Source organism: Phalangium opilio, unplaced genomic scaffold, assembly GCF_054372755.1.
Source record: "Phalangium opilio isolate 3A_F unplaced genomic scaffold, DU_Popi_V2 ptg000078l_1, whole genome shotgun sequence".
NCBI lineage: Eukaryota > Metazoa > Arthropoda > Arachnida > Opiliones > Phalangiidae > Phalangium > Phalangium opilio.
In genome coordinates, this window is record NW_028324186.1 from 3,663,031 (window position 1) to 3,681,377 (window position 18,347).

The following is an 18,347-nucleotide window of genomic DNA, read 5'->3' on the forward strand; positions in this document are numbered from 1 at the left end:
TTTCAGGATTATAGGTTTAGGTTTGAAACATGACTAAAGGTTTATAAGCTTAGCTTCCTATCATGTTTAAGGGTTTATAAGCTTAGTTTTAAAGATATTTGCAGGTTTATCTTGAAATATTTGAATGGTGTCGGTTTAAATACATAGGTTGAATTAATTCCTGCGAAATAAGAGACATTGTTTTCAGAAAAACACGTGCCACTTCTCGTTGGAAAACAAAATTTCCGTTGCACGTAAACTTAGCTTTATTTATACGCTTCAGTAGCAATGCGCCGAATCCCATTCGACCGAAACTCGCTTTTGGGCGGATTTACGATGCTGTCCAATGGGACAATCCCATTGCACCGTAAAACCCAAACTTCGGGTTTTTCCCGATGGAATTTAAATTAATTTAACTTAAAACAATTTACGGCCTACGTAAAATGAACACTAGATCCAAACATTTTCTAAATTATTATTTTAGAACTAAGGATTATAAGAACATAATAGTAATAAATCAGCAATACATGGCATAATAAAATCAATTGCTAATATTTTTTTATTTATTTTTTATGTTAAATTCATTATGAAAATACATTAAGCCTGCCGTTTTACTGTATTTGAAGTGTATAACCGCCCCAAAGAGGACGAGACGTCCTCCTAACCAAACCAAACCTAACCGAACAGCAACTTTTTGGAAAAGGCATATTATTTGAGAAGTCAATGAAGATAAACATCAATATTTTGGAAAAGGCTTAACAATGTTAAATGATTTATAAAATATTACTAACCTAACCTGATTTTGAACAAAAAGGCTTTATTGGACGAAATTGCTTTTGTTAAATGCTTAATCCAAGTCCAATTTTCACTTTTTGTGAAAAATTACCGAGGTCCTTTTTTATTATCATCTTGTTGCACAGTCGTAGTGGTCGGCATTTGGATAGGAAAATATCTGTTTGTTAATTCTTTATTCATAATTTGAAATTATCCACGGGAAGTCTATGATTAATGCAATGTCTGATTATTATCCATGAAAAACTGATTAACCAAAATTCTTTGGATTATCATGTCCAAACGCCGACCACTACACAGTCGTCAAATAGTGGCGCTTCCAAGGCAGTACGAATGTATTGAAAACGCTAGCACTTTTGGGATCGCTTAATTCGACAAATAGCGTAGTTTGAATTGTAAATACCAAACCCGCGGTTGGGCTGAGTTCATTAGAAACTTTGGCGGGATTCGGTCTAATGGAATTCTGCGCATTAGGAATATTCCTATTTAATCAAATCTAGCCGACCTGTTGGAAATGTTGTTCTATTATGAAAGCCAAGAAAGCTTATTTATTCTTCATGTCAAACCATCACTTTAAACATATATTTTGCTCAAAATTTGAGTAAAGGAAGTCCTTTTCTCAATATAAAATTAAAGTCTTTGTGGCTTACGTTATTAATATAGCCACAAGGTGTTAGATTATTCACCTTGCGGTAAAATATACCTCCACTTTTTAATTGTTTTCCTAAAATATAATTCTTCATAAAATAAAGATTTAAAAAATTGAAACCATATACCAACGTATTAAAACATGTTACATTAAATAACACCTGGCAAGCGTTGATGTTTAGCTTAGTGTTAAGATTATTCTGTGTTTACCTCTTAAACGTGATAAAATAAGAAGTGTTTCTATTTGTAACACATTTTAAGGATCCTTAGAGAAACAGAGATGTAATTAGACATCAACATTGAAGCAATAAACATTACCTCACACCAATGTTTAACTTTGTAACATGTTCAGATGTCGCAAACCTAAACACTTTTTTTCTGTGTATATATATTATTAATACATAAAATATACTCTAAGAATCACACTACTCCTGGAACTATAGAATTGAAGGTCCAGTTCCAATCTTCCCTTTTCATAGGCGTAGAGTTCTATAGGCCCGTGGGGCCCGAGCCCCCCCAAAAATTTTAGAAGTGGCCACGGGCCCCTCCAAAAATTTGTCATCCATAATACCGAAATCATGAAGATAGAGACCTCATAAAAATAATTTTTCGTTTAACTAACTGCAAAAAACCTTTAAAACCACTACAAAGCAGTGTTTTCCGAACAGAAGAATTTTATTTTGTTCTGTAAAATGTCTTGACCCCAAAAGCTGGGCCATAATAGTAGCCACATTGTTATCTACTTAATTATTGTTACTTCAATAAATTCACTTATGTTCTAATTGAAATAGTGCGACTTAAACAGAAAGCTTGAAATTAACTTATATTATAATTGTAATAACCCGGTTCCGAGAAGCTTTTGCTTTTAAAATTCCTCACGATTTCTTTGAATGATGAAATAGGGGAGTGGGATTGAAAGCGTGAAATACTTGTCGACGGGTGATAGTAATTTTAAAGGGAGTATTAAACCTTCCTTTTTAAGGCTATATCATAATCCTCTCTCTCTCTCGCTTGAAACATAGAGCAAATGTGAAACAAACATTGCTTAGCCTTACTAGTACAATTTAATGCAATGCTTAATCCTCTCATATTAACTCTTACTTCAATGACGAACGAAAAATATAACCTCACCACAATCCTCTCCCATCAGCTCCCATTGACTCTCCCTTCAATGAGGAAAGAAACTTTTATTACTGCCAAAGGCAGTACAAAGAGGGCAGTACAGAGATTCTCCTACAATGCCACTGCCAACAGGGCAGGTCATACTAATGTCCACATCGTAGATGTACATCATACGATGTGGCTAAAAGTGTTGAGAAAGTGAGTTGACCGGTCAAGGCAGCAGCGGCTGGCAGGCCATCCTAACCAGATTGGCTGGTTTTCATGGTTTTCACGTCAATTAAATTTAGATACTACAACAATTTCGTTGACCGATGACACAAATAATGGAAGGAATGAGGGATGGGATTGAAAAGTGCAACTGGTCTTAAAATAACCCGTTTTAGCATGCTCTCGTCTAGTATAGTCAGAAGCCGATTAGGCTTTACACATGAAGTAAGTATCTTGTGTCATTGTGCCTGGAGGAGCTACACGATATTCTCCAAGCTCCTGGGAAAGAACCCCCTCCCCTTATGCGGAGGAATATAATTCGGTAGGGCGGCTCCTTCGGATCCTTGTGATCCTTCCGCTTTAAGAACCGATAAACCAGGTACATAAATTAGGGAACTACTATAAAGACTGAAAGCTTAGGTTAAAACTATACACAATACCAAAGATTACTTGGGAGTAAGGCACGAAAATCATATAAATCTGGGTAGCTTTTGCTTAGACTACTTACTTGGGAGTAAGGCACGAAAATCATATAAATCTGGGTAGCTTTTGCTTAGACTATTTAAGACGCCGTGTATCTGATTTTTTACGAGGATATTTTCTGTTCTCGCGGCTACGGCGATCCCAGCCGCTGGCGGCTCGGGAATCAGGAATTCGGGATACCGCCGATACCTAGCCGAAGCTTAGTGTAGTTTTCGAGTCTACTATTATTCGCAGAGCTATTTTTCTGTTGAAATTAAAAAAAAATCTTATAATATTTAGTTGAAGGCTTATTAAATGACTCGAAAATTTTCGAAACTTGAGCTTTAAAACGTTTAATATAATATATCGACTAACGAACGATACCGCAAATTTGCCTTTCGAGCTTCCCGGTTATGTCGCCGGCGAGGTCGAGTCGAGGTCCCATTCAAAAAAATAGTAATAGCCGTCGCCGATTGGTCCGGCATTAAAAAGGTTATCTACGGTTAGGGGACTTTTGATTGGTTAAAAAGTTTTTTGCTCTTGTGTTTTGTTTTTACTTCGGAAATGTCATGAAATCTATGGCCAAAGCTATGGAAAATTGGGACTTACGTACTTTATGTGTGAAGCATAATCCGCTTTTGGAATAGTGCGACGAATGTATGGCCAGGGATACTAGATGCTTTAAGAGGGATTCGAAGGGAGACGGAAATTGCGACAGAGTTATCGGCGTGTCATGCGCAGTACAGTCTACCGGACTTCTAGATTTTAGTATAATTCAAAGCCAAATCAAGGATGAAGGCGGAAGGATGCGAAATCTGAGAGAAACAGGCGCGCTGTGGAACGCAAAAAATGGGAGAATACTCGGAATAGGAATTCAATTTGTCTTTGATAGGGAAAAACAAGGCGTCGCGCGTTATAGATCCCCGTTAAAAAACCCTCTGCCCCAGTCTCGTCTGAACGTACGTGAAATGCTCAAGCTGATAATCCCTCTTTAAACATCTAGTATCCCTGGTAAGGCGCGGCGCTGGTAAAACTCCATAGAGTAGATAAACAATTTTCAAAATGTTTTTCGAAGCACAAGTATAAATTAGTCTTATGGGTTAAGTCGCTCTCATAGTTTCCTAATTTGGTGATTTTCCCGAGTTTTAAAAGTGGTCTCGAAATTTTTGTAAGGATTTTTACATTCGCATTACAATGCGCAAATACGGATAAATTTGTTTTAAAACGGCCTAGATTATCTTTAGAGGAAAACATAGTACATGGATATACTTAATAAATATACTATATAGTGTACCATATATAAATTTAGTACTTAATATTCGTTAGGAATTTATATACATCATATGCATGCATCATGCATGATTCTATCTATGTATTGGTCCAGGCCGGTTGGGCCGGGCCCCACCAAACATTTACGAAACTCTACGCCTATGTCCCTTTTAGGAAAGAGCCAGAGGAACATCAGCCTTCCTGCAGCAAAGCTGAGGAGAGAATCCCAGACCCCTACATCATACCAACTCTTCCGTCAGATGTAGTAAAATTAATAAACGAGAAAGATGCAAGGGTTTTTGGTAGAAAATATAGGCCCCGAATAATAAGTATTCTTTACGAAGACTTGACAAAATATAAAAATTAGTAAGATAATACTTCGTCGACGTACACTCTAGAAGGGACCATAATTTAATTTCCTATTTCTTACAGTTATCCATCCAAAGATGAACGTAACAAGGTAGCGAGTGCAATAGTTCGAAAATATCCTTTCCTTAAGGACAAGCTGAACAATCTAAATGGAAATCCATATGTAAGTGCACAGAAAGACACGCTGTAATTTTATTAACCAAAAGTAATATTAGCTTAGAGTTCCCTTCAATAATTTGACTTCCATTTTCAGCTATGATTTTTCATTTACAAATAATTCTTAATAAATGCAGAAAAGGTGTTAGAACACCATATCGAGCCCCTTGCAACCCGAATAATTCAGCTATGTGCTAAGATGAAACATGCGAAACCAATTCTAGGCCTTCTTAGGGAAAAAGAAGAGGTTCCTTCAGAAGAGGCATTTAAGGGTAATTGATACAATGTATATTTGCAATGAACATTGATTTAAAAACAAACTTCTTTCTTAAAAAACGGAAGTTTAAATCTACCATCTTGTCCACAAAATTTCCTAAGTGGTTAGCCCTTCAATAAAATGCCATGGAGATTTTTCTAATATTTAACTTGTTAGACGTTGAATATTTATACGTAGCTTAAGATTTCATCAGAAATGTCTATGGAGATTTGTAATTTGTGACGATTTAGTTTTGGGATAACTGGATTTTTTCTATTTATACTAGTTATGCAGTTCAATGCCAGTCTGCTTTTGTTACCATGCATTTTCGGGGAAAAACTTGATTTATACTTAACATCAACTGTATGAAATAGTCATTCATTTATTTTTTGCTGTTAAATAGTCAAATTTGAAACGTGCATTTTCAATTTTAGAAGTCCAAGGCACCAACTCCTGTATTGATGTTTTCGAATAATAACTATTTGGATGCACCTTTGACGGTACAAATTGAAGGTGTCACCTTTGATGTTAAAATCATTCAAGATGGAGTTACCACCTTGTTTGCTGGCTATTATGCATTCCAACTCCAATATCCGATTGGGTTACAAAAAACATTGGAGTATATTCAAAAGGTGGTTTTTAAAATTAGCTGTGAGAAAATATTTTCTGGTGTTTGCAATATTGTTAACTTAATTGTAAGTTAGATATTTTTATAAAAGAAAAATAAAGTGGTCATTTGACGTAAACGATGGAACTGTTTTATATAGTCCCTGTCAGGTTAATTTTCAAACTGAAAGGTGCTTAAAGCTGGATGATTGTTTTCATCAAGGCACATCGAGCGGCTTTGCATTCAAAGGTGGTCGGTTATGCGTTTAGCGATTGTGGTTGTTCCGTTCAAAAATGAGTTTTCTAGTCTAAAATGGTCGACGTACCAGCCGTCGATATTCTATTCAAATATGGTCACTATTCTGTTCAAGGATGGTCGCTATTCTGTAAAAGGATGGTCGCTATTCTGCTCAACGATGGCCTATAGTTTGTTCAACGATGGTCGGTATTCCGTTCAAAGATGGTCGATATTGCGTTAAACGATGGCAGATATTCCGTTCAACGATGGTTGGTATTCCGTTCAAAGATGGTCGATATTCCGTTCAAAGATGGTCGATATTCCGTTCAAAGATGGTCGATATTCCGTTCAAAGATGGTCGATATTCCGTTCAAAGATGGTCGATATTCCGTTCAAAGATGGTCGATATTCCGTTCAAAGATGGTCGATATTCCGTTCAAAGATGGTCGATATTCCGTTCAAAGATGGTCGATATTCCGTTCAAAGATGGTCGATATTCCGTTCAAAGATGGTCGATATTCCGTTCAAAGATGGTCGATATTCCGTTCAGAGATGGTCGAAATTTTGTTCAAAGATGGTCGCTTTTCCTGCCGTTGATGGTCGCTTGTCCGTTCAAAGATGGTAAATTTTCTTGCTGTCGCTGGTCGGTTGCCTGCTCAAAGATGTCCGTGCTACTGTGTAACTTTGCACAATCAAATTGATGTGCACATTAGGACATGGGTCAATCTGTGCAGATTTGGTCAAAAATCTGTGCTGTCTCAGAGTCACCACTCTGCACATGTTTTTGTTTAAGATTGAACAGTTTTTTTTAACAGTGTTCCCTTCAAACAATAAGAGAAGAAATGTTTACCTTAAACATTAGAGGCGACGATCGAGTTATGTTACAGCGTCAGCTTCAAGACCGCTTGATATTTTATTTGCTATATTAATTACGATTTAGTTCTACTCATCATTAAGATGATTTAAGCTATTAGAAGGGCACGTTTTCAGTATCTACCGTTAAAGGGAGGGTGAAGTGGAAAATCAAGTGATTTTTCATAGATTCTTCTACTAATTATAAGACCAGTCTGCATGGTGAAACATTCAGGCAATGCCTCCGAATGATTTTAAAATTCAAATTGGGTTCAGATTTTAAGGATAATTTAAAATAAGCCCATCCGACCAATCGCGTAAACCACTGCCTTCATATCAACAAAATTCTCGTGGTACGCTCCATGTTTCGTGCCACGACAGTTAGAGGGCTGCAAACTGAAAAAAGTCATTCCCAAAGCCTGCCAACTCCAATGGTAAAATTTTCACAAACGCCACTGCCACCCTAACGCCATTGTTATATTTTCAACTCCTCCCTAACGCCGCACTAAAGTTCATTTCATTTTTGAATCCCTGCCAAAGCCAATTGTATAGTTTCACACGAATTCCAATCCCTGTCAAAGCCGATTGACATATTTAAAAATCTTTCCAATCCCTGTCAAAGCCGATTGACATATTTAAAAATCTTTCCAATCCCTAGCAAAGCCAATTGATAAATTCAATAATATTTCCAATCCCTGCCAAAGCCAATGAGAAATCCGACAACTTTTCTGATAATCCCTGCCAAAGCAAATGAGATATGCGACAAGTTTTCTAATACTTGACCAAACTAATGAGATATCCGACAAGTTTTCGCATCTCTGCCAAAGCCAATGAGAGCTTCAACAAACTTTCTTACTCCAAAAACAAAAGCATTTAACCTAACCAATTTTCATTTATATTTACCCCAACGTTTCCGAGCCGGCCGTGTGATATATTATGAACTTATATATTATGAAGGTTTTGCAACGTTATCCCACTGCATTTTTTAAATTATTTTTATTATAAACTTGAACATTGTTTATAATTGTAGTTTTCCTTTTTACGTTTAATCTAAGGCGACGGAAAAATTATGACCCTCTAACTTAAAAAGAACAAATAGTTTTAGTTTCGTTTTCTCTCGCACAGCAATGAATTTGATTTTTTTGCGGAGGGACGGCTGTACCAGCCTCGACCGTCATGTGCCGTCTGTGTGGGGTTGAACTTCATTCATTCAGCTTGCGCCAAAACAACCGCGTGGGAAATTCAAAGAGGATAAATTGACTATTATCACTAATGCCACCCAACTCCGGTTGAATAAAATAAGGCTGGCTCTCAATGCCACCAACTCCATTTGGATGCTATAAATGCCAACGCCAGCCAAAGCCACCTGAATCCAAAAATAATCCAGTCCCGACCGACTCCCGTATAAGTTTTCGAAATATTTCCACTCCCTTCCGACTCCGTTTCATTTCAGAGATAATATTCCCAAAGCCACCCAAAGCCAAATTATTTATTTTACCCAACTCCAACTCCGACCAAAAATGAGGGAGTCCCTTGGCTTTCTATGGAGTTGGAGTTTTCCCAAAGCCTTTGCAGTCCTCTAACGACAGTCTCATCGCGCGCAATTTTTATCAAATCTCGCGATAAATTTCATTCGACACGGAGCGTGCCACGTGAATTTTGTTAATTAAAACGCAGGGCGTTACGCGATTGGTCGGAGGGGCTTATTTCAAATTAGCCTTAAAACCTGAACATAATTTGAATTTTAAAATCATTCGGAGATATTTAATGGATGTTTCACTATGGAGACTGGTCTTGTAATTAGTAGAAGAATCGATAAAATATCACTTGATTTTCCACTTCACCCTCCCTTTAATACACCGATTTAAATCTCTTCCTGTGCAGACATACTCTTTCATCAAAACCGTATTTTCCATTATTCGACTGTATCGATATTACAAATAAAAAGGATGATACTGATCTAAATCGATAGTGCAGCCGCAGATGATAACAAGGTCGGAAATTTATTCATTTAAAATTAATTTTAAAGCTTTAATTTGTTATTGCAGCGGTTCTTTCACAAAATAAACCACTTGTAGTTATACAAAATTTGATGGTGTCTGTATTATTTGTGCAGCCTTGTGTAGTCTTAAGATACGTTATTAAGGTGTGAAAAATGAAACTCTGCTGAAACGCGGGCAACCACCATTCAATAGAATATTATTTAAATAATGTCTTGCCTTTTCGATTGCGGCAATAAGAGTTTGATTCACGAGTGATAATGTGAAGAAATCCATTTAGTCACATAGTTCAAAAATTAATACAATTTTCAAAATGATTATTGTCACGTTTTTACTTGATTTAAAATCTTAAAATAATGAACATTTTAGTAGCAATTATCTTAGTTTAAGTACTAAAACCAATTTAAAATAGTTTTTGTCATTCAGTGAATTCTCGAACCAAAAAACATTGAACAATTCAATATTTCAAACAATACACAAACAAGAAGATTAATCGCTGACGTTAAAGTAAATAAGTTAAACAATAGGCGACTAGGAAAAGAGAACTAAATCGTTAAGCAGTACTAAAAATTACAGTTAACTAGAAATTCTCTAGATTCTAGAACATTAAGGGAAACTAGCCTGACGACTCTATAGAAACAATGAGAGTGGCAACTTCTAGTGTTAACATTCAACAATTAGTCATTCGGGAAGTTACTCTCATTAACCGGAATGTATTGATATTACTCCTTAGGAATGGTCGTTGTGGCTTGGAACCCAGCTCCAAATGATGGTATGCATAGTGAGTGACTGTAAAGGATTTAAATTCGTAAAAATGTAAAAGTATCTTATTGACTAGTCTATAGCGGACTAGTCTCCGCCTATTGTGGTTATTACTAATAACTTTCTATAAATTCCTTCGCAAGTTAAGTTATCGGTTTTGAACTCTAAGTCAACCATTACAAAACATATTAATTTGAATAAAAGTATACAGTCTTTTTCCTTATGCATTAAATGGTGTAACGTTCTATAAAAAATGAACGTAAATCCCGTATTTATTGACCAGTCCAGAACACTGGGCGGATTATCTCGTTCTCAATAAAAAGAAAGTATGTAATCTTTGAAATGATCACCCATTTTTAAATTACCATAATCGTGGCTCCTATTTTCAATGATGAGCGACAATTTGGGGACGCAGTAGATGCCCCCGCGCTCAAGAAAAGCGCCTAATAAGGTCCTCTGACTGTCCTATTTTCCATTGCATTTCCATTTTTTATTCACACTTCAAAAGTTCTTTACTCTGAAATGCAATTGCCTTTACCTAATCACGTGTGAAATGATTCGAGGGTACGTAGATTAATATAATTCTCAGCATCAAAATTTGAAAATAGTTTTCTGTCAGTCTGAGCCTACAGTTTAAATGAAAAATGTTGCCGTTATCGAAGAATTTAAGTTAAGACGTGTCCCTGTTGGCATAGTAACGGTGTCGCATGCAACACGCTCTATGGAGCAAATTACCTGTCACGGCTCGCGAGCGACAGACTTTTTGGCGACAGAAGACAACACCATAATTAAAACGGTGGAATGATTTTCTATTTTTTATATTCCGTTTCGAAATAACTACGATTTTCAAATAACAGAACAAAATTAGTAGATCACTTTTGTTTTTATTTGGTTTTTCAAAAAATGTAACTCAAAAATCCCTTTAAAGCAAAGGAAACGAGCATTCCAATTTTGCGCAGCTTTGCCTCAAATATTATATTCTCTAGTTGTCGTGTTAAAATTATTGAAAACCTTGTTAAACTAGAAAACAAGCCCCAACATATAAAGTTCTTTTTTATGGAAAGTCACAACTCGTTAATTCACTAACCAATCTCAATGGTTGATATCAGTAACACCAGAAGTCCATTAAATTAGCCTAGGAAGTAAACAATTACAATAGCTGGCATATCGTACGTCTCTGATGGGGAAAGAACTCTTTTTAACTCCATGGATATGGGGTTAAAGATTTTACCCTTTCCTAACGTTGTTAGAATTCCCGAGCTCCTCTCTAGGAAGTCTTTCTGGACGTCAGCGGGGCGTGACTTCTTCAGCCCATGAACGCTGGATCTCTAAAGGGTAGATTGTTTGCTTTATAAAAAAATAAAACAAGGACCGGCCAAGGTCGTTAAATAGTTTTTTTCAATAGGTTTATGAAGAGTCATAAAAAACTGAATGACCTTGATTGTTCCAAAATTCACACCCCGAATCCCTTCTCCTGATTCTATGCTAAAGAGGGCTCGGTTTCACAGTGGAAGGGGGCGTTTTCCGGCCCCATAGAGATACAGTGTTCATTTTCAGCCAATAGTTTTTTCTCTCTCAATAGAGAAATTTTGGCGTACGAGTCGCACCTAAACCGGAGATCTGAGAAAAATTATCGCGAGGTGGCGAATGTGTCCCCCTTCTCCAGTATTGCAACGAAAGAGAGGGGAGTCCCAAACCCCGCTTTTGGTTACTTCCTAGGCTAATTTAATGGACTTCTGATAATAATTAAACCCTAATTATCTGGAATTTGTATCACAACCTTCCTTTATATTCTTTGCTAAAAACAAAGAATGTATGTTTGATACAAACAATACTAAGCATGAATAAAAATCGTTATTCATCATTTCTAGCTTAATTATTATCCGTCCCCTGTTTAGATAATTCAGTATATTTATCTACCACCTCCAAAATGGTAGCTTCGCAAGGCCTTTGAAAATCAACATAAACCAACTTCACTCGCTCCGCTACATATTCAACTTCACTCGCTCCGCTACATATTAGCAGAATTTCTCCGTTCTTCCTCGCTTTCGTGTACGATGGAAGCAATCTGTCATCATTGATTATTGTGCATAACCATTAAATAATAGATAGACCTGGTTTTAAGCACCTATCAACTTTGTTTATTTCTTTATCAATTTCTTCGTCTAGGTCATCGACAAAATCGGCACCATGTTTCCTTTTTGTTATGTTTATCTATAAAAAACATAAGTTTAGACCAAATCGCCTATTGGTAAGATAAGCAAGATGTATATAAATTATAACAGATGTTTGCCAGGCACAATAACACTGACGATTGTTATACCTTTTTAAACCATGTAAATAATAAACTTCCGTTTTATACCATCGATCCTAGTCGTAATCATTGTAGTGTAATATACACAACAGGGGTGTACAAGGCATTTGTAAGAGGAAAAATAATTGAGGAATATTGATGTTTATTTTAAATAATAAAAGACATTTTAAGATTTCTTTAAAATCTTGATATATGTTTTTCCTAAAGTTCTTCGTTATATGGCTTTTCTATCATGCTTATGCTTTTGAATAAATGCCTTGGATCTGTTTCATCAAAATCTCTCGCGTCCGAAATTTTCCCAGATCAATAAATATCCTTTCATGTTAAAATTTCTCAAGAAAATTAACTAACATCTAACCCCAGTATTTGGAATAGGTATTTTTCTTCAAAGATCATCTCTAATAAGGAGTTCTTATAGGCATATTCTCCTTTCATAAACATTTCCGACAACTTAAGTTTTAATTTTTCGCTATAATAGAATCAGTACCTTAATTCTCCGGCTTTAGTGCGAGCTTATGGTCTATTCGTATATTCGTTGGAAACTTAATGAGCTTTTAATATATGGACACGATAACTGGCAGGGGCGTCGGAAGCCGGGGGCAGGGTGGGCTCAAGCCACCTCGATTTTTGAACTATGGTGGCTGAGCCCCCTCAGAATTTAGGCCAAAAAAATGTAAAAATAGTATAAATGTTAATAGTAATAAAATTTTTTAAAATATTATATTATTCAGCTGTCATTAGGTGATCCCGTGACTCAAAAACAAAAATAGGCATCAGTTTCCACCCCTCTCGACAAGTGCTAGGCCCCGGGTGAAAAATATTTTTGTCACTCTCGAGAGAGTTAGGCCTATAATAGACCTCACTGACAAGACAATGAACAACCCCCCTTTCCTAAATAGGCCCGATCCACAATGCGGATAGAGTAGATTTTACTTGCTTTTTCTCAAAATCTCACTAGGGGCTATTCACAAATGTTCTAAGGCAAAAATCGTCCAATTTTGATACTTCTCTCAATTTGAGCAATATACCAAGAGGAGCAGAAACTTTGTAAATAGGGACCGGCTCTGAATTTGGAGAAACTAGTTCCGGTTGTTCACGTGACCGTGTCGTCTACTTAAAAATTACCTTTTGTACGACAACGGTCAACCCAGAGATCAACCCTTTGCCACCATTAAAAATTAGCAGCTGACATAATTTAACCAAAATGTCAAAGAACAAAATCTGCTCTTGAGTGGTTAACGAAACGAACTGATTTAACAAATATTTCAAGTAATAAAGACAACCAAAGTATTGAATTATTATTATTGGGGGAGAGGGCGGCTCACGTCCTTGCACCGATGCCAGAAGCATATTGTGCACCCTCATATTCAGGCCTTGAAGAGACCTGTGGCCGCGGTGTAGCGTAGAATTCGTTCCACCGTTATGGAAGGGACCCGCGAGGGCTCCACAGTATGTGAATCGAAGTGTTCTAATATGAGTGAGGCGAAGTAATCGCACTCGCACAGTATGTGAGAAGGAGTTTCTTCCTTCTCCCGACACGACCCTCAGAGAGGGTCGTCAGCAAGGCCCATCAGATGGAGGTGTCTATTTAGTCGACAGTGTCCAGTCAAAAGACCGGTGGCCAACCAAATATTCCATCTGCTGAGCGCAATAAGGTCCCTAGCCCTAGACCTGCAGGGGCCATTGACAAACTGTTTCGTCTGTCTCTGGCCCTCACTCTCCATATTATGCCAGAGCTTATTTTGAACGACAGTCAACCTGTCATGCAGACTCCGTCTAGCGTATGGGGACGACCGGTGCCGGTCCCAAGAACTTGGCCTTCGCCCCCTTTTAGCAAACCTATCGGCTTGCTCATTGCCATGATGTCCGCTATGCTCCGGCACCCAGTACAACTGAACCATGTTGCGGGACGCCAGTCGCGCAAGCAGATCAAGGCAACTGCGCACCAGATGAGAAGTTATCTGACACTGGTTCAGCGCTTTCAAGGCGGCCTGACTGTCAGAGTAAATTCTCACAGTCCCCCCCCCCCCCGAAAGAAAGGCTGCATATAGTGCTTGCTCAAAGTGAATTTTCATTTATTCGATATTAACTGCAAATATTTTTTACGTTGAAACGGATTATAATTATCGTGCGTAATACTTGACTATGCTTATAAGTTTCTCTTTTTTAAAATGACTAATGGGTCAGTAAGTGAAACTTAAAACCAGTAGAATTTACCCAGCTTACATCAAAACAAAATTCATAATTGCATTTTGTTTGATTGTGTACGTGAATAAGGACATCCCTGATTTCATGTCCACCTTTGTTTCAAACTTTCCCACTATTCAAGGATTTCTCTCAAACACACATAAGGCCAGCTAAAATTCTCAGCCCCCCAGGTTCAAAAACGTTCCGACGCCCCTGACATTATTAAATAAATTATTAGGAAAATTCCTACGGCCGCTGTTAAAGGGACTCTAAACCGGTCGGCGGACCGTTGAATGTTTTTAAAAAAAGTCCTTCGCCCTTTCTTTTGACGTCAGCTGCTGACGTAAAACGCGTCAAAAAGGAATAATTTCTTGCTAGTAAAGTGGTTTCTCACATACGCCCAATCTCTCCTGTGATTGGTTGTTAGCCCCCTTTGTATTCTCTCTATTGGAATAGCCTCTCCAGTCCGCACTCCAGCCGTGTTTCCTAGCAAAGTCTTAGTGAAATCATTAAAATGGAGACTGTTGCCGTGGTTCATAACCCAAAGCCAAAGGAGTGGCGCGTTGTTAAACCAAAGCCGATTATACAAACAGCAAAGGTAATTATTTAAAAACAATTGTTTAATTTAGGCGTACAACTTTAATTTGCGTCTAGATTATGAAGATGCCCATCCCTTTCTTTGTGAAACTTTTGATGGAGTTTTAGAAAAGAGTCCAAAAATATCTTTCAACAAGGCGTTGAAAGATATTTCAAATATGGCAGACCAGGATAACCCCGAAAGACCATTATCATTAATGAATGATATGATGATATTGATACCTTGGACAATGTAATCATTCCATGAACATCTCCGACTGATTGTCCGTTAGCGCCACCTGATCAAGGTGAAAGCCCTAGTTGGTGCAAATGTAGGAATTGTACCGAAATGCCTACCCCTATAGAAAGGGTATGCTGTGCGTCTAGACAAAAGTTGACTTAGAAAAATTACCCATTCAGATAATTTACTAATTACCTAAATTATTCTAGGGGACTTGGTTGTATTACATTACCTCCTGTCCGATTTGAGAAACTTATTCTCGATCGAGAAGCCCTCCATATCCAAATGGAATTATTATCCGGCTGGGGAAATATACGGTATGAAGCTGAACTCAATACACGCTATCGCTTCGCTGCTTACGCAGCTTTTAGTTCTTGGCACAATGGTCCCTTAGGAAGAGGGAACGGGAAAGTTGTCCCACCTTGTGCCGTTAATAAAATTAGAAATAGGTATCCTAGCGAGGATGGTATATATAAAGGATTTGCACTTGCAGATAGACCTGATGGGAGTGTAGGTAAAGCTGTGGGAGGGTTGGTAGAGGTAGGGGACGAGGGACTCCTGGTGTGTAAGTTTTGTAATTCTCCGTTACTGCCAGGTTTTTCAAAACAGTTTTATTAAAACAAAACGTTGGGAAAAAAACATTAACTGTTGGTCATTTCTTCCATTATTTCGCTACGTTCCTCTTCAATTTCATCTAAATCTTCAGAAATGAAGGCAAATCTTGTAAAGCTCCGTTACTGCCATGTTTTTTTAAATTTATTTTATTGAATTAAAAGTTGCTAATTTCTTCCATAATTTGGCTACGCTCCGCTTCAATTTCTTTAAACTCTAACTCTTCAGAAATGAAGGCAAATCATGCCCTAAACGGTGGTATAAATGACGTATCTATCAGACATATAGTTTGTGAGAAATTAATTATTTTAGGTTTGTTGTACGCTAATGTTATTTCTATGGGCGTACACAAAAGTCAAAAAGTCATTTTTCTCGGAAATGGCTCGGTGTATTTATATCAAAATTTGATAAAAAATACTACAAATCATGCCCTAAACGGTGGTATAAATGTCGTATCTATCAGAAATTTAGTTTGTGAGAAATTAATTATTTTAGGTTTGTTGTACGCTAATGTTATTTCTATGGGCGTACACAAAAGTCAAAAAGTCACTTTTCTCGAAAATGGCTCGGTGTATTTTTATCAAAATTTGATAAACTATACTACCAATAATGTCCTAAACGGTGGTATACATGACGTATCTATCAGAAATTTAGTTTGTGAGAAATTAATTATTTTAGTTTTATTATACGCTAATGTTATTTCTATGAGCGTACACAAAAGTCAAAAAGTCATTTTTCTCGAAAATGGCTCGGTATATTTATATCAAAATTTGATAAAATATACTACAAATCATGCCCTAAACGGTGGTATAATTGACGTATCTATCAGAAATTTAGTTTGTGAGAAATTAATTTTATTAGGTTTGTTGTACGCTAATGTTATTTCTATGGGCGTACACAAAAGTCAAAAAGTCATTTTTCTCGAAAATGGCTCTGTTTATATATATCAAAATTTGATAAAATATACTACCAATCATGCCCTATACGGTGGTATAAATGATGTATCAATCAGATATTTAATTTCTGAGAAATTAATTAATTTAGATTTGTTATACGCCAATGTTATTTCAATGGGTGTAAAAAGAAATAATTTAACTATTTCTTATCTTCATTCTCCCTTTAATTTAATTAAATTTGTCACTTTCCCTTAAAGGCATTAGGCGTATTTCTCTTTTGTTTTCAAGTGTGGGGTACGTTGAAGGTGTTTTTCACGTAATTTCAACGTGTGCTTTGGCATCTGCCACAAAGACGCAAAAGATCATCCCTGGCGTGGTTGAAAAAAAAGTTTAGCATCCTACAGAAATTTTTGCGTAGTTATTTACTTTCAAATAACGTTTTGTCCCCATTTTTCACTTAAATTGTGTGGAATCCCACGATATTTTAAGTCATCCTGGTTAACTTTGGAACTCCCTTTTGGGTTAATCATTTATTGTAACTCCCTTCCAAAAAATTTCTTTTCGGCAATAAAATTGTCCCTGATATTGTTGTCATGCTTGAGAAAAATTCAATAGGATTTAAACAAAATCAAGAGAATTACTATGAATAAATATAATTATGTTATTTATTCTTCTAAGAATGTCTTAAGACTCTAGGCCTAGAATGATGCTAGGCTACCTTGAAACTTTTCTCTCCCTCAATTTTAATCTAAAACACCCATAAAAAGTACGTGCATCAAAAAGAGAAATTCTAGGAGAGCGGTCGCTCTCTTAGATAAGACTTGATACTGCCTCTAATGCTAAAGGAGGGTTCTTTGATTGGCTGTAACTTTTTTCGTATTGTGTTTGCTGCTTTGAAATTTTGCCAGTGAACTAAAATTTGGGCCCTAATTTTGTGGTTAAAATTTCAAAGAGATCCAACAAATAGTTAATTCTATAAAGAAAAAAGTTGTTAAGGGTGGTTTTAGAATCCATAAAATGAATCCGACATTTGGTGAAAGATACAATATTCTTCCATAGAGATAGCATGGGATTTTTTTGAAAAGTGACCTTCTCTAGGAAGGCATATAAAGAAAACTATTCATTCGTTACGTTTGGGAACCATCTTAAATGAAAGATAACAGTCCATAGATGTGCCTTTTCTTAGTTTCATTAAGATAAATTAAGTTTAAGTATTGATTTTTATCATTATTAACACATACTTTGACTTACGTTGTTTTGGGCATTGGAATTACGGCGTTTTACCACTGTTAGAGACACGCATTTTAGCCCTAATTTTTTATGTTGGACTTACGGCGTTTTTGTTGTGATTCACGCCGTTAGAGGGATATTAAGCAAGAAAAACATGGCGTTTGAGCTCTTGTAGGTGCTTTGCCCGGGTTCTTGTGGGTACTTGTGGGTACTTGTGGGTTCTTGTGGGTACTTGTGGGTGCTTTTAGGTACTTGTGGGTACTTGTAGGTACTTGTGGGTGCTTGTAGGTACTTATGGGTACTTGTGGGTGCTTGTAGGTACTTGTGGGTGCTTGTAGGTACTTGTGGGTGCTTGTAGGTACTTGTGGGTACTTGTAGGTACTTGTGGGTGCTTTGCCCGGGTTCTTGTGGGTACTTGTGGGTTCTTGTGGGTACTTGTGGGTGCTTGTGGGTGCTTTTAGGTACTTGTGGGTACTTGTAGGTACTTGTGGGTGCTTGTAGGTACTTATGGGTACTTGTGGGTGCTTGTAGGTACTTGTGGGTGCTTGTAGGTACTTGTGGGTGTTTGTAGGT

The 18,347-nt window shown here is 37.0% G+C and overlaps 2 protein-coding genes across 2 annotated transcripts in view; both read left to right on the forward strand.

Moving 5' to 3' along the window:
* LOC149655823 (uncharacterized) overlaps nucleotides 1–18,347 on the forward strand; it is a 38,558-nt gene that overhangs the window by 14,120 nt on the left and 6,091 nt on the right. The window lies entirely within an intron of this gene.
* Nucleotides 5,146–6,293, forward strand: LOC149655824 (uncharacterized). The gene is made up of 4 exons (XM_089844960.1): nucleotides 5,146–5,276; nucleotides 5,547–5,623; nucleotides 5,695–5,892; nucleotides 6,174–6,293. The coding sequence occupies exons 1-4, from the start codon at nucleotides 5,204–5,206 to the stop codon at nucleotides 6,291–6,293; spliced, it is 468 nt and encodes a 155-aa protein (XP_089701086.1). The 5' UTR covers nucleotides 5,146–5,203.